Source organism: Saccopteryx bilineata, chromosome 1 (assembly GCF_036850765.1).
Source record: "Saccopteryx bilineata isolate mSacBil1 chromosome 1, mSacBil1_pri_phased_curated, whole genome shotgun sequence".
Lineage (NCBI taxonomy): Eukaryota > Metazoa > Chordata > Mammalia > Chiroptera > Emballonuridae > Saccopteryx > Saccopteryx bilineata.
Window position 1 is genome coordinate 226,796,410 of NC_089490.1, and position 26,165 is coordinate 226,822,574.

The window sequence follows — 26,165 nt, forward strand, 5'->3', positions numbered from 1 at the left end:
TCAGGGCACATACGAGAAGCAATCAATGAATACACAACTAGATGGATCAACTAAGTGGAACAAATTAATGTGTCTCTCTTTCTCCCCCTTCCCCCTCCTCTTCCTCTCTCTCTCTATCAATGGAAATATTTAAAAAAAAATTTTGACAATGATTGCATGTGTTCACATATGAGAGTAATATGTCTACTTTCCCTCCCATAGCATAATCTATCATAACTTTTTCATATTTTGTTACACAAGAAATCTGGTAAAAAGAAGTTGCTATTATGCCTTAAAGGAAGTTTTCCTTAACTTTGGCTCTATTTTTTTTTAATTTATTTATTGATTTTAGAAAAGGAGGAAAAGGGAGAGAGAGAGGGAGAGAAACATGGACCTGTTATCCCACTTATTCATGCATTCATTGGTTGACTCCTGCACATGCCCTGGCTCGGGATAGAACCCCCAAACCCAAAGTATCCAGATGATGCTCCAACTAACTGAGCTACCTGGCCAGGACACTTTGGCTCCATTTTGCAGACTGAAAAACAAAGAGACCTCCATAAATAACCTGGGATACACCAGTAAGTTATGCCAAGCATGGTATCTTTAAAGCATCTTAGAAATACAACTAACAACACTTAGTTCCTTCTGGGTATCATTTAGGGAAATAGGATACAGAAAAGAGTACAGGAAGCTGGCGTTTATGTACAGGGGCGTAGGCCAGGTATTTTACATTTAATTCTCACTACCACCTTAGGAAATAGGTTTAACAATCCTCTCCTCTGGTTTTTTTTTTTTTTTCTTTTTTAATCATATGATACTTTACCTGAGTCTCAGGAGAAACAGGTATTTGATGACCCTCCTATGGATTGGATTATTCCAAAAGAACAGGATCTGTGAAGAATTTAATTTGCATCTTTCTGTAGCCACTTAGGTCCACAGGAAGAGCAGCTTCTCTTTCTAGCATAGTTTCCAGAATAGTAAGTAGAACGTTTGGCAGAAAAGATAGAGTGAAAAGGAAAGCAGTTTGATGTTGGGCTTTTGGTCTGTAGCTATTGTTTAAAATGGCCCAGCAGAAGGCCTTTGACTCCATCTTCATTATGTGGCTTAGAAAAGAATACTGTAAAAAGTGATTACTAAATATTTTAGATTGAAACAAAACCCAAATGTCTGAACATAAGATTTTTTTTTTTAATTTTTTTATTTATTCATTTTTAGAGAGGAGAGAGAGAGGGGGAGAGAGAGAAACAGAGAGAGAGAAGGAGGGAGGAGCTGGAAGCATTAACACCCATATGTGCCTTGACCAGGCAAGCCTAGGTTTTCGAACCCGCGACCTCAGCATTTCCAGGTCGACACTTTATCCACTGCGCCACCACAGGTCAGGCAAGATTTTTCTTGTAACAGCTTTATGGAGCTATAATTCACACACCACACAATTCACCTATTTAAAATGTACAGTTTGGCCTGACCAGGCAGTGGCGCAGTGGATAAAGCATCAGACTGGGACACGGAGGACCCAGGTTCAAGACCCTGAGGTCGCCAGCTTGAGTGCGGGTTCATCTGGTTTGAGCAAAAAGCTCACCAGCTTGGACCCAAGGTCTCTGTCTCAAGCAAGGGGTTTCTCGGTCTGCTGAAGGCCATGGTCAAGGCACATATGAGAAAGCAGTCAATGAACAACTAAGGTGTCAAAACAAAAAACTGATGATTGATGCTTCTCATCTCTTTTCGTTCCTGTCTGTCTGTCCCTGTCTATACCTCTCTCTCTCTCTCTCTCCATATATATATATATATATATATATATATATATATATATATATAATAAAAAGTCAAATATCTTAAAAAAAATAAAAAGTAAAATGTACAGTTTGGCCCTGGCTGGGTAGCTCAGCTGGTTAGAGCATCATCTGCCCAATAGCCAAAGTTGTGGGTTTGGTTCTAGGTCAGAGTACATACAAGAAGCAACCAATAAATGCACAACTGAGTGGAACAACAAATTGGTATATCTCTCTAAAATCAATTTTTAAAATAAACAAAATGTACTATTCAACAGTTTTTAGTATATGCAGTTGTGCAGCCATCATCACAGTCAATATTTAAAACATTTTTTCAAGACGCCTGACCAGGCAGTGGTGCAGTGGATAGAGCATCGGACTGTGATGCAGAGGACCCAGGTTTGAAACCCCATGGTCGCTGGCTTGAGCATGGAATTACAGTCATGGCCCCATGGTCGCTGGCTTGAAGCCAAAGGTCGTTGGTTAGAGCTCAAGGTTGCTGGCTTGAGCAAGGGGTCACTCGCTCTGCTATAGTGCCCTGGTGAAGGCACATATGAGAAAGCAATCAGTGAACAAATAAGGAGCCGTAACAAGGAATTGATGCTTCTCATCTCTGTCCCTTCCTGTCTGTCTGTTCCTGTCTGTCCCTCTCTCTGTCTCTGTCAAAAAATTGTTTTTTCAAGACTTTATTTTATTTATCTTAGAAGAGAGAAAGAGAAGAGGGGGAGGAATAGGAAGAATCAGCTCCCATATGTGCCTTGACCAGGCAAGACCAGGGTTTCAAACTGGCAACCTCAGCATTCCAGTTCAATGCTTTATCCACTGTGCCTCTACAGGTCAGGTTCAATAAGTCAATCTTAGAGCATTTTCTTCACCCCATAAGGAAACTGCCCCTGGCTGGGTAGCTTGGTTGGTTGAGTGTTGTCAGGAAGCAGAGGTTGCCCATTTAATCCCCAGTCAGGGCACATACAGGAACAGATCGATGTTCCTCTCTCTCTCTCTCTCACACACACACACACACACACAAAGCAAACACACATTCATCTGTTCCTGTATGTGTCCTGACACACAATCGAACTCATAACCTTTGCATATTGGGACAACGCTCAAACCAACAGAGCAGTCTGGTCAGGGCTGCATTCTTTTCTTTTTTTTTTTTTAAAGATTTTATTTATTCATTTCAGAGAAGACAGCGATAGAGAGATAAGGGGGAGGAGCAGAGCAGGAAGCATCAACTCCCACATGTGCCCTGACCTGGCAAGCCCAGGGTTTCAAACCCATGACTTCAGCATTCCGGGTCGACTCCTTATTCACCGCGCCACCACAGGTCAGGTAGGGCTGCATTCTTTTTTTTTTTTTTTTTTTTTTTACAGAGGCAGAGATAGACAGGGACAGACAGACAGGAACAGAGAGAGATGAGAAGCATCAATCATCAGTTTCTCGTTGCGCGTTGCAACTTCTTAGTTCATTGATTGCTTTCTCACATGTGCCTTGACCGTGGGCCTTCAGCAGACTGAGTAACCCCTTGCTGGAGCCAGCGACCTTGGGTCCAAGCTGGCGAGCTCTTTGCTCAAGCCAGATGAACCCGCGCGCGACCTCGGAGTCTCGAACCTGGGTACTTCTGCATCCCAGCCCGACGCTCTATCCACTGCGCCACCGCCTGGTCAGGCTAGGGCTGCATTCTTGATGGTGTCCTTTGAACTACACGGGACTGCAAATGATCAACCTAATATGCCTAAAATGTGGCTGTTTATTTTTCTTATGGTGTATTTTTATCCAGATTTTTCATGACTTAGTGTCCTTGCCCAGTATTTTTAAGCAATGACTCTTATGCAATCATGTTGTTGTAAACTGGAATACAAAATGTTAAATTTAACAGCCCTGTGATGGATGTTATCACATCACAGAGGGAAAAAACAAAGCAAAGAAAGTGGTCCAGGTTCCTCATTCTATCACCTGGTGGATGTTGTCCTTGCACAAATTACCAGGTTTGGGGGAGAAGTAAGGCAATGATTTTAAAACTCCTCTCACAAATATCCAATAGAGAACCTCGAGAATAATAGTTAAGGGCCTTGTTTTCAGTGACAAAGTGAGTAAGTGGTAGAGCTACTGTTGTGATACAGCTTCAGGCATCAGAGTAGAGAGCTCATTTAGGGGTTTTGTTTAAAATGCAGATCACCACTAGAAAATTGTAATTTTTATGTTTAATTACAAAAATAATGTGTCTCATTTCCTGTTAAAATAATTTATTTATTTTAAAATTTATTGATTTTAGAAAGGGAGAGACAGAAACATCAATCTGTTCTTTTATGAACAATCAATGTGTGTTTGCTTTGTTTTTGAGAGAGAGAGAGAGAGAGAGAGAGAGAGAGAACATCTATCTGTTCCTATATGTGCCCTAACTGAGGATCAAACTGGCTACCTCTGTGCTTTGGAATGATGCTTAACCAACTGAGCTATCCAGCCAGGGCTCCTGTTAAAATAATTAAAAAATAAAATAAAATGCAGATAGACCAGAGGAGACAACTAAAAATATTTATTTAAACAGCAGACCTGCTATTGTGTGTGAAAACCGCCTTAGGATAAAACACAATTTGCCTTGGTCTAATGATACCTTGACCATAGGCTACAATCAAACTTTTACTTCCACTCCTCTAACCTACTTTGCATTTCTGTTCTTTCTTTCATTTTCAGAGTATTGACATTTTTCTTGTATTCATCTCCAAATTGATAGTGTCCTATTACACCCGCCCCCTCCCTGGGGGCTGACAACAGGGATCAATTGTTTTTCATCTTCTTAGAAAGTAGATCAGAATGTGTTTAGAAGGCACAGGCGGTAGTAAATTAACTATGAAGGATTACTTTGTTAAAACTGAATTTTTAATTCTCTGCTCATATTCTGCCCCTACCCCCCCCAAGTGGCGGCACCCAGTAACCCAAGGCACAAAGTTGGCATCAACAATAATATTCCCTATTCTTAAGTGGTAGTAATAGTTAACATTTGAGCCAGAATGAGTGCTAAAAACTATTATACCAAGTTTTTACACCCATCAACCCATTTAATCCTCAAAACAATTATCTGCCTTTTACACGTGAGGAACTGAGGCACAGGGAAGAAACGAACTTGCCTGAGGTTATACAACTAGCAGCCAGAATCCCAGCCAAGACTTGGGACTCCAGTGCCCACTTTCTGAATCTCTAGGGTTGGTTAGTGTACACATCTCCCCCTTCTCTTTGGCCTGACTGGTTTCCAGGACTCTCATTTTTGTCTCACTCCAATCCATTACCCACATTTTGTTCTACGACACAAATGGAAACGTGCCATCACCATTATTTAAAACCCGACCTCTTCATTGCTTCAGGGCTCTTAGCAAGTTCAGCTCCTTGCTCGTGCAGGACTGTGGACTGCTGTCTTCATCTCAGACTGCCACCTTTCCATTTTTTAGTTCTTGACATTCACCCATGTTTTATTTTTATTGCTTAACTATCCCATGCCCGAAACCTCCATAAATTCCTGGGGAGAAAGAACTGGAACCCAGTAATGTTTGTTATATTACTGGATAGTGCTACAGACAGGAATGGTGAAATCTTTTCCCGGGGCCTCTTTCCAAACTGAATTCTCACCCGGTGTTCTCATCACATTTGACCAGGGTACTTGATCATCGTGCAGCGTCCCTGCTGACTTTTGTCTGCATCCTCCCCAAACCGCCGGTCCTGGTTTTGTAAAGCCTCCCCAGCTCACTACACAGTCTAGTGCCCCAACAGATGGAAAGAGCTGAGCAAAAACAGTTCTTGAGCTGGCGATCTAAATAACTAAACTTCACAACCTCTCATCTCATTGCCAGGCTCGGGTACCGACACTGGAGAGGGATAAGGGCTTCCCGGATCGGAACCCCGAGTCCGGACGGACCGGCTGCGGGGCTGCGGCCTGAGCCCTCCTCCTGCTGCCTCCCCCGGCTTTCCAGAGAAGGGAAGGGACGGCGAAACCGGAGAAACGTGGATTTGGGGAACCGTGAAAATGGTCTTCGAGTAGCGCCCCCGCGGGTAACGCGACCGGGTACCAGGGGCTCCTTACCCCGCGCCCGGCCCGCTGGTGCCGCCCCCCGGCCCCGCCTCGGCCCGCCGGGGCCTACTTCCCACCTTCCCTCCCTTTCCAACTCGGAACAAACAACCTGCAGTTCCCGCAGCTGCAGCGCGAGACACGAACCGCGCGCCGGGAGCGAGCCCCGGAGGGGGCGGGCGGCGCGGGTCGGCGGGACGCGGGAGCTCGCGCAGCGCCCCACGCGCTCCAGGCCAGGCCTCTCGGCGCGGCCTCCCTGCCGCCTCCCTCCCGCCTCCCTCCCGCGGGGCCGGGAGCGGAGGGGGAGGCGCTGCTCCCCTCCCGGTGCCTCCTCCTCCGGCCGGCGCGGGAGGAACTCAGTCCTCTAGGCCCGCCGCGGCGCCGCGGGCAGCGAGCTCCGCATTCGAACCTCCCTCGCAAAGACAGTCTCCGCCCCACAATGCACCGCGGCAGACAGCCTTTGAAAAAGCGGCGCGGCTCGTTCAAGATGGCGGAGCTCGACCAGTTGCCTGACGAGAGTGAGTAGCACCTCAAAGCACCCCCCTCTTCCCGCCGGCCGCCTGCCCCCGGGCGGCACCAGTCGAAACGGATGGCCCTGCCCTCTGCCCGGCTAGAGGGCTGACTGCCAGCCCTGCCGCGGTCCCCTAGTCCTCCCACCCCGGTGTTGCCGCCGCGTCGCCGCCTTTGTTATGGTGTCGTGTGTTGGTTTCTGGGGTTGTGGGAGCGCCAGGGCCGGAAACCGAAAGCCCGGGGGCCCAGCCTGTGCCTGGCGGGCGTGGGGGCTGCTCCCCCAGCCCGTCTCGGGCCCCAGGCCAAGGTGGGGGAAGAGGGGCCCCCGGCCGCGGGGACTGTCCTCACCGCCCGCACCGCTCGATCCGTGCGGAGAGACGCTTGGCGGCTTATGTAACTGGCTTGTCCCGGGGCCCGGAAGGGCTCGGCTGGGGCGGGGTGGTCACAGCCCCTTCTGCCCCAGCCTCTGATCTTGTCCTGTCACAGTTCCTGCCTCTCCAGGCACTTGTGATCTTCACAGCACCCCCACCCCACCCCGGTGTGTCCACCCCTGGAAGTGTTTCCGTGTCAGAGGGCTGGCCCCTTCCCCTGGGACCACAGGTGGCTGTGGACCTTTCCCAAGATAATCCCGACTAGGTACACAAGTGTCCAGGTGGCCCCGACCCCACCGACTTGCTTCTGCGCGAACGTGCCTTATGATCGCGGGGGCCACTTTCCCCGTGGACGTGACCCGCGCAGCATGCACTCCCGGCGCCGGTGCTGACACCCACCTGCGCGTTGCCTCATTCGCCGCCTTTCCTCATCTTGCCGTCCCAGACCTGCGTGCTCACCTGTGTTTAGCAAGGAAAAGCATTCATTCCCTCGTTTCAGCTCCATGGAACTTAATATTGTAATTTACAGCGTTGTATAAAGTATGTGAAAAGGCCAATATTTTAGTTAATTACGAGGAGGTCCTGATCCACGCTCATTCTTCAGTTTACGTATGTATATCGTTTCCGTGGGCTTCAGTATGGCAGAAACAAAAGGTTCAATCACTGATAAAGTCTTATCTGTGCCAGGAGGCAAATAGACACTTTCAAAATGAAAGCCAATTCTGTTTTCTTTGTGATGTACTCTGAATGTGTCATGAAGTTAAAATGAAAGTTCAGGTGGTGGGTGAGAGGGTCGAGGATATAAGGGTGATAAATAGTGATAGAGGGAGCCTGACCTGTGGTGGCACAGTGGATAAAGCGTTGACCTGGAAATGGTGAGGTTGCCGGCCCGAAACCCTGGGCTTGCCTGGTCAAGGCACATATGGGAGTTGATGCTTTCCGCTCCTCCCCCCTTCTCTCTCTCCTCTCTAAAATGAATAAATAAAAATAAAAAATAAAAATAAAAAATAAAAAAAAATAGTGATAGAGGGAGACTTGGGGTGCAAACACACAATACAGTGTAAAGATGAGGTGTTGTGGAATTGTGTACCTGAAACCTGTATACTTTTGTTAACCAGTGTCACCCCAATAAATTCAATAAAAAGGAAAAATTAAAATAAAGAAAAATAAAAGTTTAATCACCTGACTGGTGAAAAGTTGTAGTAAAAGAGTTAGCGGTTTAAATTTGCCCAATGGGAACTTTCGCAGTGATGAAAATAATTCTCGCCCTGGCCGGTTGGCTCAGCGGTAGAGCATCGGCCTAGCGTGCGGAGGACCCGGGTTCGATTCCCGGCCAGGGCACACAGGAGAAGCGCCCATTTGCTTCTCCACCCCTCTGCCGCGCTTTCCTCTCTGTCTCTCTCTTCCCCTCCCGCAGCCAAGGCTCCATTGGAGCAAAGATGGCGTGGGCGCTGGGGATGGCTCTGTGGCCTCTGCCTCAGGCGCTAGAGTGGCTCTGGTCGCAACATGGCGACCCCCAGGATGGGCAGAGCATCACCCCCTGGTGGGCAGAGCGTCCCCCTGGTGGGCGTGGCGGGTGGATCCCGGTCCGGCGCATGCGGGAGTCTGTCTGACTGTCTCTCCCTGTTTCCAGCTTCAGAAAAATGAAAAAGAAAAAAAAAAAAAGAAAATAATTCTCTTTTACCACCACGTCGATGGGGTAGCCACTAGCCACATGTGGCGATGGAACTCTTCAGAGATAGCTAGAGTGACTGAGGAACTGAATTTTCAGTTCTATTTAGTTCTCCTTTGTTTGAATTTAAATAGTCATGCTTGACTAGTTGCTACCGTATTGGACAGGGCATAGCTGTAGAGTATCCAGGAATTTGTTTCTTGTTTGGTGAATACAGTTGATTGTGATTTAGGATGCTCCCAAGTAAGGGTGGGCCTACTGAGCACAATGTGCTCGTCATCTGAAAATCCTTGCTATCTTTACCATAAAGATGTTTTATCACCTCTTAGAAGTCACAACCACTAGAGCTGTTCTTTTGGTTACTGTAGTCATTCTGTTAAAATGAGAGGTGTTTTAAGCGGTTTTCTTACAACTGTCATTTGCAGATTTGGCTCATCATTAAACATAAGGACTAACTATGGATCTTTGTAGAGACTTTTTAGGATTCCTACTAGGTTTCAAATACCAGCTATACTCTCAAACTATATACCATCATTTATGTTACTTTGTGATATCTCTGGTATATTGGGTAGTGGCATGCATGTGTGGCAGTGGTCCCCAACCCCCGGGCCATGGACTGGTACCGGTCCGTGGGCCATTTGGTACTGGTCCTTAGAGAAAGAATAAATAACTTACATATTTCCGTTTTATTTATATTTAAGTCTGAACTATGTTTTATTTTTAAAAAATGACCAGATTCCCTCTGTTACATCCATCTAAGACTCACTCTTGATGCTTGTCTCGGTCACGTGATACATTTATCCGTCCCACCCTAAAGGCCGGTCCGTGAAAATATTTTCTGACATTAAACCGGTCTGTGGCCCAAAAAAGGTTGGGGACCACTGATGTGTGATGTATATCTTCTTTAGCTAGACCACAGTTTGTTGAAAGAAGGGATTGCAATACCTGGTTTGTCACACAGTGGCACAAATCAGATATGCAAAAGTACTTGATTTGTATGGAATTGAATGTAGGATAAGAGCATTAATTTTTTTTTTAAGCGAGAGGGACAGAGAAAGGGACAAATAGGGACAGACAGACAGACAGGAAGGGAGAGAGATGAGAAGCATCAGTTCTTCATTGCGGCACTTCAGTTGTTCATTGATTGCTTTCTCGTATGTGCCTTGACTGGGCACATACGAGGCAGTGACCCCTTGCTCAAGCCAGCAACCTTGGGCTCAAGCCAGCGACCTTAGGCTTCAAGCCAGCCACCTTTGGGCTCAAGCCAGAGACCTTGGGGTCATGTCTATGATTCCATGCTCAAGCCAGCGACCCCGCACTCAAGCTGTTGAGCCCGCACTCAAGCTGGCAACCTCAAGGTTTTGAACCTGGGTTCTCTGCATCCTAGGCTGACACTCTATCCACTGCACCACTGCCTGGTCAGGCAAGAGATATTATTAATGAAACTGGAGCTTAGTCTTAAAAGGGGATACAGGAAATAGTAATATGTTTCTTTGCCAGTTTTAGTCAAGGGGACTAGTTAAGTTAACCAATAGATGGTATAACATTGTCAATGTTAAAAGCTACCATTTACCTAGCGTGCGGAGGACCCGGGTTCGATTCCCGGCCAGGGCACACAGGAGAAGCGCCCATTTGCTTCTCCACCCCTCCGCCGCGCTTTCCTCTCTGTCTCTCTCTTCCCCTCCCGCAGCCAAGGCTCCATTGGAGCAGAGATGGCCCGGGCGCTGGGGATGGCTCTGTGGCCTCTGCCTCAGGCGCTAGAGTGGCTCTGGTCGCAATATGGCGACGCCCAGGATGGGCAGAGCATCGCCCCCTGGTGGGCAGAGCGTCGCCCCTGGTGGGCGTGCCGGGTGGATCCCGGTCGGGCGCATGCGGGAGTCTGTCTGACTGTCTCTCCCCGTTTCCAGCTTCAGAAAAATGAAAAAATGAAAAAAAAAAAAAAAAAAGCTACCATTTATTGAGTACTTAGTAAAAATCAGCTGCTGTACAAAACACATTATGTGCATTTGCTCATTTCGACTGAGGTAAGTACTCCTAGTGGTTTGATTTTATATATGAGGAAACTGAGGCTATCTTCAGCCCAGATCTTTCCTCTGCGCTCCTGTTCTTGATATCTCTTGCCTATTTCACATCTCCTCTTAGATGCCTGAGGCCCCTCAAACTTCACGGGTTCAAGATCTACCTCATAACCCCATCCCAGGACAGAGATACTTCCAGTGGTTCCTGTTTTAATGAATGGCTTCACTATGCATTCTGCTGAAACCTAGAGGTTATATTTGGAACTTCCTCCTTTTTTACTTTTCATATTTAAGCCTTTACTAAGTCTTGTAACTTTTACCTTAAAAAAAAAAAGTTCTGCCTACTTCTCACCATCCCCCTAGCCCAAGCTGTCAGCATCTCTTCCTTGCACCAATCACTTCAGCATCTCATTACTCCACCCACCCACCCCTACCATCCCACTCCAACCTATCCACAGAGTGATCCTTTTAAAAGTATATGTGTATCTTGCTGCTTAAAACACTTTAGTAGTTATAAGACCCTTCATGGTCGGGCCACAGCCCACCTCTCCAGTTTCATTTTATGCCATTTTTCCTCTCATTCTACCCATTTAAGCTAAATTGGATCTTTTTCATTCCCTATACTGACCAGGCTTTCCTTTTTTTGCAGGACCTTTGCACCTGCTCTTCTCTCTACTTGGAATGTTCTTCCTTCCCCTCACTTCCTGTTAACTTCTGCTTCTCCTTTAGAGCCCATATTAAGTATTTTCAGAGAGCTATTTTGTATCCTCCCAGACAAAGATTACATCTTATTAAATCCTTTCTTTTTTTTTTTTTTTTAAACCTTTTTTTTTTTTTAATTTTTTATTTATTTATTTTAGAGAGGAGAGGGAGAGACAGAGAGAGAGAGAGAAAGAGAGGGAGAGAGAGGAGAGACAGAGATGAGGGGAGGAGCTGGAAGCATCAACTCCCATATGTGCCTTGACCAGGCAAGCCCAGGGTTTCGAACCGGCAACCTCAGCATTTCCAGGTGGACGCTTTATCCACTGCGCCACCACAGGTCAGGCATTAAATCCTTTCAAACACTGTGTAACTTTGTAGTGGCAGCTGTCACAGTTGCAGCTTCACATTTGTTAATGTGATTGGTTAAATTTGGTTAGAAGCTGCACTAGAGAAAATACCATTGCTGTTTTTCTTCATGTTTCCATTCCAGTCCCATGCATAACATAGCACTTGGCTTCTCTGAACTTTTCCGTTTTTGTTTTTGTTTTTTTAGTGATTTTAGAGAGAGAGGAATGGAGAGAGGGAGAGACAGGAATATCAATCTGTTCCTGTATGTGCCCTGACCGGGGATCGAACCGGCAACCACTGCGCTTCCAGACCGTGCTCTAATCTCCTGTCAGGGCCCTCAGGGCTTTTATACCTACTGCTCTGCCCGGACTCACTGATTTGACCTCCTGCTCTTGCATGGCTGGTCCCTTTCAGATGGTCCCTCCTCAGAGAGGCCTTCCTAACTACCCTGTGTAACGTAACTCCCCACACTAGGACCACCTTATTTGTTTCCTTTACTACGACTGCTATGAGTGTAGTCGTTTTATGTGCCTGTCTGTTGTGTGTCTCCTCCTGCTAGAGTGTAACCTCCCTGAGAGAAGAGGCTTTATCTTTTTTTTTTTTTTTTTTTTTGTATTTTTCTGAAGCTGGAAACGGGGAGAGACAGTCAGACAGACTCCCGCATGCGCCCGACGGGGATCCACCCGGCACACCCACCAGGGGCGAAGCTCTGCCCACCAGGGGGCGATGCTTTGCCCCTCCGGGGCGTCGCTCTGCCGCGACCAGAGCCACTCTAGCGCCTGGGGCAGAGGCCAAGGAGCCATCCCCAGCGCCTGGGCCATCTTTGCTCCAATGGAGCCTTGGCTGTGGGAGGGGAAGAGAGAGACAGAGAGGAAGGAGAGGGGGAGGGGTGGAGAAGCAAATGGGCGCTTCTCCTATGTGCCCTGGCCGGGAATCGAACCCGGGTCCCCCGCACGCCAGGCTGACGCTCTACTGCTGAGCCATCCGGCCAGGGCCATTGGTTGATTCTTGTATGTGTCCTGACCAGGGATAGAACCCACAACCTTGGCATATGGGGACAACACTCTAACCTACTGAGCTACCTAGACAGGGCAGTGAATACTTGAATGAAGGAATGAACATTACCCAGTTAGAGCAAGAGTCTGACTTAAATTCACATGCCTGTAAAATTCATGTTCTTAACCTAATAGTTTTTTGGGGGTGTGGGGGATTGATCAAAGTTATACTAATAGTATGATATAAAAATTAGCCGTGTACTATGTACATTGTTCATGAAGCACTTTTACATGTATTGACTCATTTAATCCTCATTTTACATATGACAAATTAGCACCACAGAGAGATTAACTAACTTGTTCAAAGTAACACAGCAAGAACGTGGCAGAGCCAAAATTTAAATGTAGCTAGTCTCAATCTGTGCTCTCAACCACTGTGCAATACTGTCTCTCAAAAAAGAACAAGTCAGAATCCCCAAAATATAGTTCCTGCCTTCATGGAGCAGGAGTGGATATCTTTGCTGCTCACACTCTTCCTTCAGATCTCTGTTCTAATATTACCTTTTAGAGAAGCTAATCGTGAGCACTTCATAGAAAGATAGTCTTCCGTTCCCCAACCCCACCCCACCCTTTTCTTACTCTGCATTATTTCTTTTTTCAGGTAGTATTTGTCTCCCCTCACTAAAATGTAAATTCCATGAGTGCTGGCTGGGACTTTGGCTATTTTATATAATGTCCTATCCCAGGTGCTTATAGCAGGGACTGGAATACAGTCAGCAGTCTGTACACACTCACTAAATGAGTGCATGACTTCTACTTTTTTCTCAATTGACCCATATTTCTCATGGTAGTTACACGCATATGTGTCCTGTTTACTACTGCTGCTTCCCAGTTGTATTGTATTGCTTAAGGGTTTTTTGGTTTTTATTTAGCAAGTCTTTACAGCATTTCTTCCTGACTTCTCCCCACACTACTTGACTGCCTTTGGTCATTCCTTGCCTTTGCCACACAGAAGCTCTTAAGTTGTCCTGTTAACCATTCTCTACATCAGGGCAGGAAGATAGAGTGAAAGCAACAGTGGCTTTGATGTTGATGAATTGTCTGTTCTAGACACCTCTAATACTGCCCTGTCGAGGAAAAGTCAATTGAGGTTTAAGGATCTTAGATGAATAAAATGTTTCATAGTCAGAACTGCCATACTTCATCTGTTGCTTCTCTCATTTAAGGTCTGTTGTCCTTTTTTATGAGTCAAAACTCATTACTGCTTTTGTTAAATACCAAGTAGAATTAATCTTTCTTCACTGATTTTTGTACTAAGTTCATGCTCATTTTTCTTTATCCCCCGAGGTCATCCTTTATTTACTGATTTTTATGTTTCTAGTCTCATAATGGACTAGCTCCTTAAAGATGTTTATACACATTTTGAACATGTCATTTAAAAATTTGTCTTTCCTCAATGCAAGTAACTGACCACATTTTAAATAATTTCACTACTGATTGATCTTAGATTATAATCTCTCAAACGTAAATGGATGTCACAGTAACTAAGATGACAAGTAGCTGGTTATAAAATAAGATGATTTGAAAACAAGAAATAACAAATAGTTTGACTATAGTAAAAGAAAAAAGAAGGTGGTCTAAACAGTTTTTTAAAGTTAAAAGATGATTTACTCATCTATAATTCTATGAATAATTTCTATTTTGGAGCATTAAAAGTTTTTTTGTTAATTTTTTATTGAGATTTAATTGATGTATAACATTGTATTAGTTTTAGGTATACAACATAGTGATTTGATGTATGTATTGCCACAAAATCAATTCTAGCTGATACCCATTACCACACATCATTACAATATTTTTCTTGTGATGAGATACTTTAAGATCTGTTTTAGCAACTTTCATATATATAGTATAGTATTGCTAACTATAGTCACCATGCTGTACATTACATCCCCAGGAGGTATTTGTCTTATAACTGCAAGTTTGTACCTTTTCACCTATTTCTTCCACCCTGGCAGCCACCAGTCTGTTCTTTGCATCTATCTGAGTTTGTTTGTTTGTTTGTTTGTTTTTAAAAAACCACTCTTTTAAGTTATATGTGGTTTTTAAAAAAATTTATTGATTGATTGATTTGAGAGAGAAAAAGGACACGAAACATTGATTTGTTGTTTCACTTTTTTGTTTGTTTTTTGTTGTTTTTGTTTGTTGGTTTTTTTACAGAGACAGAGAGTCAGAGAGAGGGATAGACAGGGACAGACAGACAGGAACGGAGAGATGAGAAGCATCAATCATTAGTTTTTCATTGCACGTTGCAACACCTTAGTTGTTCATTGATTGCTTTCTCATATGCACCTTGACCGCGGGCCTTCAGCAGACTGAGTAACCCCTTGCTTGAGCCAGCGACCTTGGGTCCAAGCTGGTGAGCTTTTTGCTCAAACCAGATGAGCCTGCACTCAAACTGGCGACCTCAGGGTCTCGAACCTGGGTCTTTCTGCATCCCAGTCCGACACTCTATCCACTGCGCCACCGCCTGGTCAGGCTGTTGTTGTTGTTTTTTACAGAGAGAGAGAGTCAGAGAGAGGGACAGATGGGGACAGACAGATAGGAACGGAGAAAGATGAGAAGCATCAATCATCAGGTTTTTTTGTTGCAGCACCTTAGCTGTTCATTGATTGCTTTCTCATATGTGCCTTGACCGTGGGCCTTCAGCAGACCGAGTAACCCCTTAAGCCAGTGACCTTGGGTCCAAGCTGGTGAGCTTTGCTCAAGCCAACTGAGCCCGCGCTCAAGCCGGCAACCTCGAGGTCTCGAACCTGGGTCCTCCACATCCCAGTCCAATGCTCTATCCACTGCACCACCGCCTGGTCAGGCTGTTTCACTTTTTTTTTGCATTCATTGGTTGATTCTTTTTTTGGGGGGGGGGTAAGAATAGGGGAGATACAGAGACAGACTCCCACATGTGCCCCGACTGGGACCCATCCGGCAACCCCCATCTGGGGCCATGCTCACAACTCTGGTTGATTTCTTATATGTGCCATGACTGAAGATTGAACCCGCAACCTTGGTGTATCAGGATGACACTAACCAACTGAGCTACGAGGCCAGGGCCTTTAGTTTTTTTAGATGCCAAATGTAAATGACAGAAATGATCCTTTATTATTTTTCAAATGACTTGGACTTCTTTGCAATGTCCAATTTGGAAATTTTTCAATTTAGTCCTCTCCCTTTTTCATAAAAACTAGATTCTCCTACTTCCCCTTACCTATAGACCCTACTCTCTTTTAAAAAAATTTTGAAAAATCTTTACTTATTGATTTTAGTGAGAGAGGAAGTGTGTGGGGGAGAGACAGGAACATTGAGCTGCTCCTGTATGTGCCCTGACAGGGGATTGAATCAGCAACCTCTGTGCTTCAGGATGATGCTCTAACCAACTGAGCTATCCAGCCAGGTCCCATAGAACCTATTCTTTATTTACCCCCAGAGTCCAGTGTTTCTCAGAGTGAGGGTTACCTGCAACAGAATACCTGAGGACCTTTATTAACTGTACAGACCCTATGTTTGAGGAGCTTCCACTTAGTTGTTCCATTTAGTTGTGCACTCATTGATTGCTTCTTGTCCGTGCCCTGACTGAGGATCAAACTCTTGCCCTCGGTGCCCCGGAGCAAGGCTTTATCCACAGAACCACCCAGTCAGGACTATAGTTTGAATCTTTAAGGGTTGCACATGCCTGCATTCTAAACATACAAGGGACTTACTGCCTGTTATGACAGTACCTGGGACATTTCTGCTTTCTCCACCCTATCAGCACTTCTGATCTTTGCCTCGGTAAATGTCGGTTCCCTTTCTCTTTTCCTTCTCCAACGCCAGCTCACTTCTGAATGAGGATCTAAAATTGGTTCATTCTTAGTCTTCCCCTTTCCTCTTTTTCTATATTCATCTCCCTAGGAAAGGTCTCCACTTCTCACAACTTCAATAAGACTCCCAGATGTCTCTCTCCAGTTCTTCCTTACCTTATCTGAGTTCTAGTCTGTAGCTTGAATTGTCTACTAGTTATTTCTAATTGTACATCCCAACATTACTTCAAACTCAAAATTGCTAAAACTAAATGAATCACTTTTACCCCTAAACCAAGTTCTTTTTCTCTCACTTGATTATGAAATAATACTGATTTTTTTTAATTGCAGGTTCTTCAGCAAAAGCCCTTGTCAGTTTAAAAGGTAAGAATCATAGCATGATTCCTTAGGTATGGCATAAGCTAGAAATTTAATGTATTAAATTAATTTGTGCATAGTATTTCTCTTTTCTTTCTAAAGTTATTCATTATAGCTTTAAAAAAAATTTTTTTAAAGATTTTATTTATTGATTTTTTTAAGAGAAGAAAGAGAGAGAGAGGATGGGGGAGAGTAATGGGAAGCATCAACTTGCTTCTTGTATGTGCCTTGACTAGGCAAGCCCAGGGTCTTGAACCAGCAACCTCAGCATTCCAGGTGGACTCTTTATTCACTGTGCTACCACTGGTACCACAGGTCAGGCCATTATAGCTTCTAAGTATTGTTTTTCACTGATGCTAACTTTAAATGTATGTACTGTTTGTTACATGAGAATTGATTCTTGGTTGCTAGAAATTACTAAGAAATTTTACCCTTACAGTTATTGATTAAAGAAATTTATTACTAGTTAAAACATTTATTAAACAATTGTGCTGAGCTGTATTTTTGCATAATAGTTTAGTTTTTAAGAATCTTCTGCCTGACCTGTGGTGGCGCAGTGGGTAAAGCGTGATTTACCAAATTAAATCCTTCTGTCTTTAAAACACTGATTGTGCCCTGGCCGGTTGGCTCAGCGGTAGAGCGTCGGCCTAGCGTGCGGAGGACCCTGGTTCGATTCCCGGCCAGGGCACACAGGAGAAGCGCCCATTTGCTTCTCCACCCCTCCGCCGCGCTTTCCCTCTCTGTCTCTCTCTTCCCCTCCCGCAGCCAAGGCTCCATTGGAGCAAAGATGGCCCGGGTGCTGGGGATGGCTCTGTGGCCTCTGGCCCAGGCGCTAGAGTGGCTCTGGTCGCAACATGGCGACGCCCAGGATGGGCAGAGCATCGCCCCCTGGTGGGCAGAGCATCGCCCCTGGTGGGCGTGCCGGGTGGATCCCGGTCGGGCGCATGCGGGAGTCTGTCTGACTGTCTCTCCCTGTTTCCAGCTTCAGAAAAATGAAAAAAAAAAACAACAACACTGATTGTCCAGTTACCCTTTTGTTTGCCTACCAAGATCCACCCCATCTCACCTCTTTTTTTTCCCCTTTTTTGTAATGTTTAAATTAAATTTTTGTTCCCATCGATTTGAGAGGGGGAGAGAATGAAAGAGGAAGGGAAAAAGAGAGAGAGAAGAGAAGAGGAGAGAGAGAGAGAGAAGCATCAACTTGTTGCTCCACTTAGTTGTTCCATTTAGTTGTGCCATTTAGTTCCGTTTAGTTTTATCCTTTTTATAAAAATTTAGTTGTTCCACTTAACTGGTTACTTCTCGTAAGTACAGGGATTGAACCTGAGACCTTGGCGTGCCAGTATGGTACTCTATCTACTGAGCCATCCAGCCAGGGCCTAATGTTTTAAATTTTAATTTACTGATTGATCTTAGATAGAAAGAAAGGGGGAGAGCGAGAGAAAGAAACATTGGTATCGACTTGTTGTTCCACTTATTTATGCATTCACTGGTTGATTCTTGTATGTGCCCTGACTGCGGATGCCGCAGATCAGGACAATGCTCCAACCTATAAGCTAGCCAGCCAGGGCTCACTTCTTTTCTTTTGTACTAATTAAAATCTACATTGGAAAAATATTTCATTATTTTTCTGAATATTAAAATTATTTTTCTCCCTAGCCAAATGGCTTGGTTGGTTAAAGTGTTGTCCCAAAGCACAGAGGTTGCCAGGTCGATCCCCGGGCAGGGCACATACAGAAGCAGATCGATGTTCCTGTCTCTCTCTCTCTTTCTCTCTTACTAAAGTCAATAAATAAAAAAAATTAAATTATTTTTAAATTATTAACTAGAGTTATTTTAAATTATTTTTAAAATTATTTTTCTTTTAAAAATATATAACAAATTTCTTATAGAAAATATTAGAAAATACTGATGAACAACTGGAAGGAATGAAACTATAGTATATTCACCTCAGTTTTCTATGTCTCTCTCTGTATAAACATATCCTTTTTATAAAAATTAAACTTGTCCCTCTTTTCATAATATGTCTGATCAGTCACTTGATTGAATCTTTTCTGGTTGCATACAACTCAAGACATTTCTTTGAATTAAGGAAAACAGAAACGCCACACAATTTCATTTTTGAATAATAAGAGTTTCATATATTGAAGTAGAAAACATTTAGAAACATACTCAAAATTCAAGGTTAAAAGAACCTTTTTTTCTTTGTCCTGCTTTTTTTTTTTTAATTTTTTTTTATTTTATTTATTTATTTTAGAGAGGACAGAGAAAGGGAGAAAGAGAGACAGAGAGGGAGAGAAAGAGGAGAGAGAGACAGAGAGAGAAGGTAAGGAGGAGCTAGAAGCATCAACTCCCATATGTGCCTTGACCAGGCAAGCCCAGGGTTTTGAACCGGCAACCTCAGCATTTCCAGGTCGACGCTTTATCCACTGCGCCACCACAGGTCAGGCTCTTTGTCCTGCTTTCAATTAGATTGTACTTATGAAATAGTTATCAGAAAATTACAGGAAGTATTAAAAACCAAAAAGAGTGCTCGCTTCGGCAGCACATATACTAAAATTGGAACAATACAGAGAAGATTAGTATGGCCCCTGCGCAAGGATGACACACAAATTCGTGAAGCGTTCCATATTTAAAAAAAAATTTTTTAAAAAAAACCCAGAAAGAAAGAAGTCACACATATTTTAGTAAGAGATTTTAATGTTTTCAGAATGCATTGTCTGCCAAATTATTTAGACTTTGGAAAAAAAATACAGAAGAGAGGTTTTTTTTTAATTACAAATTTTAAAAATTTGTAAAATTATTACTGTCAGTGTATTTTTTTATATTGGTAAATATTTCAGATATATTACTGTTATTAAAAAGGCAGTATTCATAGTATGAAATCCTTTGAACTAAACTTAAAGCTTATTATTAATAATATTTATTACAGAGGGAAGCTTATCTAACACATGGAATGAAAAGTTCAGTTCTTTACAAAAAACTCCTGTTTGGAAAGGCAGGAATACAGGTTCTGCTGTGGAAATGGTAAGGAATTAGTTTTTCTCACACTTTAGAATATGGGAGCTAAGTTGCCTGTGTTATTGTCATCGCAAGCTCTGATAGCACAGTAAAAATTTTCCAAGGTTTTTCCCCAGTTTCAAGCATTTGAGTCTTTAAGTGTCATTGAGCAGGATATGATCATATATAGATAAATAATCTGTAGTCTGATAATCTCCTGGTCATCATTAAGTAATTTGTTAAGCAATGGTAGTGTTTTTCTTTTTTTAAATAGGCAAAAGCAAAAAAAACCTCCAGCCACACAAAATTATACTTTTATTAGATAGTAAAAATTTTACATGGGTCTGGTCCTTAAAAAAGATATATACGTAAGTGGTAAGATATTAAAATCTTGTGTAGGTCAAGGGTAAGTGCATTTATGGGTGGAAAGTAGGGGTGAGCATATAGTTGACAAGACTAATGATATGGAGGACTTCTGCTTCTCTCCTGCCCAGTTAGGTAGCCAGGAAACCTTAGGGATCAAACATGCAACAAGCCTGGAACTGGGATAGATAGCAGTGGTCACAGTAGCTGGGCAGCTGGCCACAGTGAATGTGCAGACTTTCTACACTGTCGGTTCTATCACAGTCATTCTCTTCCTCCTCTCAGGAGTGGGGGGGAGCAGAGGAGAAGGGACTTCCTGTCAGGGCTGTGGAGTGTTGAGACTCTTTTAAGGTTTAATTTGAAGAATCCATACCTCTAGCCGTGACCCAATCGGATGCTCCATATGTTGCTAGCCCTTTGTATCTGCCTCCCCTCCTTAGGCATGAAGCTCTGTCTTGAATAGTGGAAGAAGGGTTTGAAAAAAGCATGCAGGTACTATTGGGATATTATTTCTGTTCTTCTTTATTAATGAGGCCTCTGAACTTAGAATGGACTGTAAAATTTTTCATATTATAGACCCTTAAGTGTATGATGTACTTCGGGTACTTAAATTTTTTTTAGTTCTATAGGCATTTAGAACAGTCAGGTATCTGTTATAGGTGTCTTGTATTTTTACTTAGATATATAAATTCAGTTAACAGTTTTGACCCAAATCTAGTATAATATTATATATATTTAGCTTTACCCTCTAGAGCGATCTAGTAACTTTGCCCCAGCCCAGCCCTGTGCAACAGACAAATCATGTGACATACCCAACTGGTGTTAATACAAACACCAACATAATAAGAACTGGAATTTTCAGAATTTATTTTTCTATCTTCATTCCAGGCTGCTGGTGTACTAAGGAGATTTGGGTTCTAGTTTTATTCATTAGCTAGGTATTTTATTTGTAAACAGTTTACAGAAATATGTCTTATGACTTTCTAAATCTAAGATTATTTGATTTTGACTTTGTGTACCTTATATTACCCATATTTCATCCTTTCTGCTGACAGTTCAGAGTTAGCTGCATTTTCCAAGTATAGAACTATATTTTGGAACAAAAATGGGACATGTTCAGTCTTTTCATGAAATTAAAAAATTTCTGTCATAGCCTTTTAGAAATTCAAAACGAAGTCGACTCTTTTCTGATGAAGATGACAGACAAATAAATACAAGATCACCTAAAAGAAATCAGAGGGTTGCAATGGTTCCACAGGTACGCATGTGCTAAAATTTTGTTTCACATGATAGGAAGTGAACAGTTGCTCAATGTGATAAAGTTTCTATTTATCTGTTATATTTTGAGTAACAAGTTCTTTAAATCAGTGCTCCATCTCAGCTCCTGTTTTAATTACCTACCAAAGGCCATTATTTTATTGATAGACTTGAAACCCGAGCAGAAAGCCAGTCCTCAGACTTACAAACACACACTTTCTAGTGGACATTAAGCAAATGGATTTGGCAGTATGGAACAGTTTGGAGTTGGGCGTGGAGATGAGGGGATTTTACTTTTATCACCGAGGGAAGTATGTTGAAGTCTTCCTTGATCCAAAAGAGGAAGATGCATGGCATGAAATCATACCTTTTTTTTTCATTTTTGGCATCTTTAAAAAAAAAAATCTTAGTGGACATGTAAGAATCAAAGGAATGAGTGAAAATTGGATAAGGAAATATTAACTTTAAGAATAATGTAATTTTTCTCCTATCAAATTTGTAATTTTTGGTATAGTTATTCTCTACTTCCCTGTCATTTAAAAAAAAAAAACAGTTACAAGATAGTCTAGTGGGATGGGCCATAGTAGAGGTGATTTTTTCCCCCATTGATTTAAAGAGGGGGGTGTCGGCTTTGTTCCACATAGTTGTACACTCATTGGTTGCTTCCCCCACGTGGCCTGACTGGGATGGAACCCGTGACCTCACTGCACCAAGATGACTCTATCCACTACCCCGCCAGGGCTGATGAATCTTTTTGAGCAGTTAACTGCAATCTATAGTACTTTTTTACAATGTTACAGATTTTTACTCATTTTTACTTAATGGAACTATAATTAGTCTCTGGTTTTTTTGTTTTTTTACTGTATAGAAATTTACAGCAACAATGTCAACACCAGATAAGAAAGCTTCACAGAAGATTGGTTTTCGGTTACGTAACCTACTCAAGCTTCCCAAAGCACATAAATGGTGCATATATGAGTGGTTCTACTCAAATATAGATAAGTATGTATCATGGCTTATATTATGAATATTACTTGAACCAAGAATATAAGTTTTTCAAATGTTATAATCTACAACCTTTTTTGTACATCTGTTGTGATCCTGTTTTGTCCTGATTCCTTTTTCTATTCCTCATTCTGCTTTGATCTGTTTCTATTTCTCGAAGTTTTCTTTCTCTTCTTTTGCAGAAGAAGTTATTATACATTTTAGTAAAAAATAAAATCAAAGTGTAATTTCTATGTTATAATTTACAAAGTACCATTATTTGAAACAAAGCACCATTATTTGCAATGAATGGGACTTGTTTTATAAATCTTGAGATTTTAAGTGCTAGTATAATAGATAAATAGTTGATTCAATAAGATTTATAGTTCGGTAGTCTTTCTCATTTGGTAGTACTTTAGTTACACATAACTTTAAATAAAACATTAAGCAATAGGGGTGAAATCTGTTCAACAGAATTTACTCAGGAAAAATACTGAATTCTCATCTATCTTAATCTGATCTAATCTAATCTAATCCATGCCAGTTATTGGTGCTTGCTTTGCTAGCTACTTACCTTTACTTCCTTTCTCTGCTATCCAAAGCAATTGCCTACTCCAAAGCTTGTGAGTCTCATGAACGTTCATATTTAAGCCCAAGACCTTTGTGTATCGTCATTGGCTCCTCGTTTCCCAAACTCATGAATAGAATTGCTTCATTTTTATCCACAGATTTTCCATAGATATAAGCAAGCTCTGAGCGTGTCCTAATGTGAACTGGGTTCCGGAATTCCTGATCTAACTCTGGATTGCTCCAGTTTTCTAAAACTGATTTAATCTCTAAGAGGACTCCTTGATGATACTAACTTTGGTACAGAGACCTTATAGCTAACAGTATTTATCCTCAGCAGATACAATGCTAGTGCCAGGATAGCCCCTCAGAGGATGTACTCCTGTACAGGGTTAACAAAAGTCAGTGTCTCCTGGACACCTCAAGCACAGACAGTATTTCTTGAGTGACCTGTATATATTATGTATTTCACAAATGCCAAGGATTTAATTTAGTTTTAGCACTTTGTATGTGTACCTGATGTGTATATGCTTGGGTAGAAGTGAAAGTTTGACATGTTGTGATTAGTTTGATGTTGGAAATGGAAATGCATGTTTTTAATTTTATGTCTCCTAAGTAAAACAGTGTATATTAACCATGAAAATACCATTTATGTTTTATAGACCACTCTTTGAAGGCGATAATGATTTCTGTGTGTGTCTAAAGGAATCTTTTCCTAATTTGAAAACAAGAAAATTAACAAGAGTAGAATGGGGAAAAATCAGGCGGCTTATGGGAAAACCACGGAGGTAACAATGTTTTGTTTAAAATCAATAAGTTGGTAGTGTCATTACTACATTAACTTTTTCTTTAATCTTCCAGAGGACTAGTACTAAAACATGTTTTCAGAATAATTAATTATATGTTAAATATGTTCTATTAACCAACTTTAAAATAAGGGCTTTTTATACTTACATATCTTATAATTAAATGTGCAATTTCAGTTTTGTTCACATCACAGGCTTTGAATATAATTTTGTTATATGTAATTAAATATATCCTACTGTGTTCCAAAAAATATTTAAGAATGTACTAAAAAGTATTTAATGAGGCTATAAGGTTATGTACATTGTTATTATCTTTTGTGATACTTTTCTTTATCACTTCAAGAGCCTTCCTCAAAGTGTTTAGTACATATTTTACTTTATATAAAAACAAATCAAGAGAGCGAGCATCGTTGATGAACCGGCCGGGACTAGGGCTGGGGTGAGCGGAGGGGACTGCACAGCCTCCCGGCCCCACCACATATCAGGTGGGCGCGGATGGCTGGGTGGGGCCATAGGACGTCGGTCCGCAGGCTGGCCCCTGGCCCAACGGCTGGGTTCTGACCCTTGGCCTCAGCCTTCCCTGGGGCAAGGGGATAGCATTTTCCATCTTAGGGGTGGTGGAAGGTCTCCGACCCTTGGTTTCCCTATCTGTGTAATTGGGTCATCCCAGCACCAACCTAATGAGGTGATTCAGGAGGTGGCTGATAGGAGAGTTTTCAGGCACACAGTAGGCGGTCAGTAAGTGGCCATTGCCCTTCCTCAACCTCTTTAAAAGGGTTCTGCCTGGAAAATAGTATTATAGTGAACCAGGCCCCATATAGGAAGGACTGTTTAGTAGAGAGCCTGGCTGTTAGTGGGTGCTCAAAAACAGAATTTATATGATTGGCTCATTTAGTTCTCTAGGGACACATCACTAGTCATTAGAGAAATGCAAATTAAAACCACAATGAGATACCACCTCACTCCAGTCAGAATGGCGCTCATCAACAAAACAACACAGAACAAGTGCTGGCGAGGATGTGGAGAAAAGGGAACCCTCCTGCACTGCTGGTGGGAATGCAGACTGGGGCAGCCACTGTGGAAAACAGTATGGAGATTCCTCAAAAAATTAAAAATGGGGCCCTGGCCGGTTGGCTCAGCGGTAGAGCATCGGCCTGGTGTGCGGGGGACCCGGGTTCGATTCCCGGCCAGGGCACATAGGAGAAGCGCCCATTTGCTTCTCCACCCCCCCCCTCCTTCCTCTCTGTCTCTCTCTTCCCCTCCCGCAGCCGGGGCTCCATTGGAGCAAGGATGGCCCAGGCGCTGGGGATGGCTCCTTGGCCTCTGCCCCAGGTGCTAGAGTGGCTCTGGTCGCGACAGAGCGACGCCCGGAGGGGCAGAGCGTTGCCCCTGGTGGGTGTGCCGGGTGGATCCCGGTCGGGCGCATGCAGGAGTCTGTCTGTCTCTCCCCGTTTCCAGCTTCAGAGAAAAAAAAATAAAAAAATAAAAAATGGAACTGCCTTTTGACCCAGCTATCCTACTTTTAAGAATATTTTCCAGCCCTGGCCGGTTGGCTCAGCGGTGGAGCGTCGGCCTGGCGTGCGGGGGACCCGGGTTCGATCCCTGCCAGGGCACATAGGAGAAGCGCCCATTTGCTTCTCCACCCCCCCCCCTCCTTCCTCTCTGTCTCTCTCTTCCCCTCCCGCAGCCAAGGCTCCATTGGAGCGAGGATGGCCCGGGCGCTGGGGATGACTCCTTGGCCTCTACCCCGGGCGCTGGGGTGGCTCTGGTCCCGGCAGAGCATGCCCCCTGGTGGGCAGAGTGTCGCCCCTGGTGGGCGTGCCGGGTGAATCCCGGTCGGGCGCATGCGGGAGTCTGTCTGACTGTCTCTCCCCGTTTCCAGCTTCAGAAAAATACAAAAAGAAAAAAAAAAAAAAAAAAAGAATATTTTCCCAGAACACCACATCAATGATTCAAAAGAAGAACTGTACTCCCATGTTTATGGCAGCGTTGTTTACAATAGCCAAGATCTGGAAACAGCCCAACTGTCCTTCAGTGGACAAATGGATTAAAAAGCAGTGGTACAGGCCCTGGCCGGTTGCCTCAGTGGTAGAGCGTCGGCCTGGCGTGCAGAAGTCTGGGGTTCGATTCCTGGCCAGGGCACACAGGAGAAGCGCCCATCTGCTTCTCCACCCCTCCCCCTCTCCTTCCTCTCTGTCTCTCTCTTCCCCTCCCGCAGCCAAGGCTCCATTGGAGCAAAGTTGGCCCGGGCGCTGGGGATGGCTCCTTGGCCTCTGCCCCAGGCGCTGGAGTGGCTCTGGTCGCAACAGAGCGACACCCCGGAGGGGCAGAGCATCGCCCCCTGGGGGGCGTGCCAGGTGGATCCCGGTCGGGCGCATGCGGGAGTCTGTCTGACTGTCTCTCCCCGTTTCCAGCTTCAGAAAAATACAAAAAAAAAAAAAAAAAAAAAAGCAGTGGTACATATACACAATAGAATACTATGGGGCCATGAAAAAGAAGGAAATCTTACCTTTTGCCACAACATGGATGGACCTGGAAACTATTATGTTA

General features: G+C 43.5%; 1 protein-coding gene and 1 non-coding gene across 5 annotated transcripts in view; both read left to right on the forward strand.

Moving 5' to 3' along the window:
* The first annotated feature begins 5,929 nt into the window (after positions 1-5,929).
* Positions 5,930-26,165, forward strand: part of LIN9 (lin-9 DREAM MuvB core complex component) — a 56,813-nt gene continuing 36,577 nt past the window's right edge. For 2 of the 4 annotated variants that reach the window (XM_066237292.1, XM_066237321.1), the window contains exons 1-6: positions 5,930-6,329; positions 16,612-16,644; positions 19,571-19,665; positions 21,155-21,259; positions 22,127-22,260; positions 23,472-23,597. In XM_066237292.1, coding sequence (XP_066093389.1) covers positions 6,251-6,329; positions 16,612-16,644; positions 19,571-19,665; positions 21,155-21,259; positions 22,127-22,260; positions 23,472-23,597 — 572 coding nt within the window. In that variant the 5' untranslated portion in view covers positions 5,930-6,250. Of the gene's footprint in view, positions 6,330-10,506; positions 10,634-16,611; positions 16,645-19,570; positions 19,666-20,441; positions 20,494-21,154; positions 21,260-22,126; positions 22,261-23,471; positions 23,598-26,165 lie in introns of those variants that run through there. The other 2 variants (XM_066237301.1, XM_066237312.1) reach the window with 2 other exon arrangements.
* LOC136321587 (U6 spliceosomal RNA) lies at positions 19,168-19,274 on the forward strand. Its single transcript, XR_010728735.1, has one exon. It is a non-coding gene; the product is annotated as a U6 spliceosomal RNA (small nuclear RNA).